This window comes from Limulus polyphemus, unplaced genomic scaffold (assembly GCF_000517525.1).
Source record: "Limulus polyphemus unplaced genomic scaffold, Limulus_polyphemus-2.1.2 Scaffold7817, whole genome shotgun sequence".
NCBI classification, from domain to species: domain Eukaryota; kingdom Metazoa; phylum Arthropoda; class Merostomata; order Xiphosura; family Limulidae; genus Limulus; species Limulus polyphemus.
Genome location: NW_013673427.1, coordinates 1 through 3304, shown reverse-complemented (window position 1 = coordinate 3304; position 3304 = coordinate 1). Strand labels below are relative to the sequence as shown.

The following is a 3304-nucleotide window of genomic DNA, read 5'->3' as shown; positions in this document are numbered from 1 at the left end:
TGGAAGCAAAATATTTTTCCAAATATGAAAACCAGCTGTAAGTTTGTCATTTTCCTAAGAAACAACCCAGTAACAGAATGTTTTTCACAACACCAACGGTAATTGGTCAGTTTAACCCCAGTTCATCTTTCTGGACCCTACCCACTGACACACTTTACCATTATAGCATCCAAACATGTTATGAAGGTCAAGAAATTTAGCCCTTGTCCACTATAAAAGCTCATCACGATGTCTCAGTTGACCAGTATCAGTCGAGAGTGTGGATCAAGTTGAGTCTTTTCGTTTTAGGTAAGTAGGACGGTTCCTTTCGTGTTTATATTTTCGAACCTAATCAAAGGACTCAGAAAGGTTCAAATTAGGCCTTCATACTTGGAAAAGATTATTGTTTTTAAAACTTAGTTTATTAGAAACATCATATTCGACTGGTGATAGGCCTACAATTACGTAATCTAATTCAATGATCTTAACTTTTACTACATCATTCATTCTTTGATTTGTTTCAAAATTTCATATTTCAAAAAATTCTCTTGTTTGTTTCTTCACAGATTCAAAAATGGTTTCCAGAATTCATTTTAGTGATACTTTTATTTTCTTTAACACGGAAACCTTAAATTATAAGCACCACTTAGAATTTATTATCTGATGATTTTACTGATTTTCAAAATATTTTTTTACCCTTAGGTTGAATCCCCAGAACTCTTTAGTCACTATGAAGTTCGTGATTTTTGTCGGTAGGTGGCACACTATCTGCTTTTAAATTCTTTAGTTGTGAAATGCTTAATAATCTTATGAATTCTTCAATAAGTTGTTTAATGCTTAGTAAAGGGAGTGTTAATCAAATTCTGATATTTTCTTTTTTCCAGCACTACTCTCCGTTGCTACTGCTGTTGCTTTATCTCGGGTAAGTTAGTTTTCTTTTGTTTTAAACCGTTTTGTAAGTTTTTGAGATTGAATATCCTGTAGGTATCTGAAAAACAAACATACACGTTATTGCAGGCGAAACGTGCGGCCTATGAACTTCCATCTGGATCCGAGTTTATTGTTGGAGCAATCAAAACTACCTTCTCCTGTGTTGGTCTTCACTCGGGGTACTACGCTGATGTTGACAACAACTGTCTGATCTTCCACATCTGCCACCCACAAACTCTCCCTGACGGAACCGTAGAAGTTGGACATTGGAGCTTCTTCTGTGGTAACCAGACCGTCTTCAACCAGATGAGCTTCACCTGTGCTTTCCCAGAGGAGGCCGTGCCTTGTAGAAACGCTCCTGATTTCTACTATCTTAACAACAACATCGGGAATGAGAATGCTCCCTTCCTGACAGACGATGACGTAGCTAGAGCTTATGCAGCCATCAGATCACAGTAATCCCTACATCTCTGCCAGTCCTCTATGTGATATCGTATTAAGGAAAACTACAGCAAAGCAGAACAAACTTCACGAAATTTCAGAGATTAAACATAATCCTGCTATGTTGTATATAAATATGTTGTTATTAGAAATAAACTGACTTTTTTTTTCATTCAATCATAAAACAACTCTTGCCCCTTCTTAACGTCCTTGTAACCTAACAACCTCTCTGCCACTGTATACCGGAATAAAGCGATTTACTGGTCTATACACTCAAACTTGACAGTTCATTCTAAATTACTACAAACTGGAACTAGTGTATTGTTTCCTTACTGGAAGATATGTTGCAATACTTCAAGCGGAAATTTCTTAAAAGTATTTTTACCCCATGCTCCCCTTACCTTCGTAGATAAAGCCTCTGACTTAAAGGGGAAAATTCGTGGAATTTTTCGAATATTTTATCCTTAAGTCAACGTTATTTTCGTGTAATAGTACATTTATTCCAATAGCAAGTTCGTGTTTCTGAGTTATATACAATTACGAGAGTGGTTACTGTAAGAACCCAGACGTCGCCAAACATATTCTCAATTTTTACCGTACGTACACACGAAAATACGACATTCTTCTTGAAGACTGGCACTCCAGTTTAAAATCTTTATAGTTTTGTTCTTCTAAACCACTAACTGGATACTAATCACAATATTAATGTAAACCAATTAAAATTCTTAACCATCGGTAAAACATGTATGAAACTTTTTACTAAACAAAATATCTTAATCATTAAAATCGCTCTTGCTATTACCAAAAACCTGTTCTCCCTGTAGCTAAGATTGTATCCTTCCTAATGATACAATTTCTTCAGAAACAGGTTCATATTATATCAAATAATACAATATGTTACTAAATAACGGGTGAGATGTTATATCACAATAATACAGTATGTTACTGAAAAACGGGTGAGATATATTATATCACAATGTTACAGTATGTTTCTAAATAACGGGTGAGTTATATCTCAATAACACAAAATATTACTAAATAACGAGTGAGATATATTATATCACAATAATACAGTATATTACTAAATAAGAGGTGAGCTATATTATATCCCAATAATACAATATGTTTCTAAATAACGGGTGAAATATTATATCACAATACTACAGTATTTTACTGAATAACGGGTGTGATATATTATATCACAATAATACGAAATGTTACTAAATAATGAGTGAGATATATTTATCACAATAATACAGTATGTTACTGAATAAGGGTGAGATATTATACCACAATAATACAACATATTCCTTAATAATGGGTGAGATACTATATCACCATAATACAATATATTACTGAATAACGGGTTATATATTGTATCACAATAATACAACATATTCCTTAATAATGGGTGAGATACTATACCACCGTAATACAATATGTTACTGAATAACGGGTGAGATATATTATATCACAATAATACAATATGTTACTGAATAACGAACGAGATAAGAAGACACTATGCTACTAAATTACGAGTGAGATATATTATATCACAATAATACAACATATTCCTTAATAATGGGTGAGATACTATACCATAATAATACAGTATGTTACCGAACAACGGGTGAGATATATTATATCACAATAATACAATATGTTACTAAATAACGGGTGAGATATTATATCACAATACTACAGTATTTTCCTAAATAACTTGTGAGATATATTGTATCACAATAATACATTAGGTTATTAAATAACAGGTGACATTCTATATCACATGCTATATCACAATAATACAGTATATAATAAATAACGAGTGATTTATATTATATCGCAATAATACAACATATTCCTTAATAATTGGTGAGATACTATACCATAATAATACAATATGTTACTGAACAACGGGTGAGATATATTATATCACAATAATACAATATGTTAC

At 32.5% G+C, this 3304-nt stretch overlaps 1 protein-coding gene across 1 annotated transcript in view; it reads left to right on the top strand.

The window, feature by feature from the left end:
• The window catches only part of LOC106474884, a 9192-nt gene extending 7824 nt beyond the window's left edge, over window positions 1–1368 (top strand). Inside the window, exons 2-3 of the mRNA XM_013935581.1 lie at window positions 864–901; window positions 997–1368. Coding sequence (XP_013791035.1) covers window positions 864–901; window positions 997–1368 — 410 coding nt within the window. The remainder of the gene's footprint in view (window positions 1–863; window positions 902–996) is intronic.
• Window positions 1369–3304: the final 1936 nt, after the last annotated feature.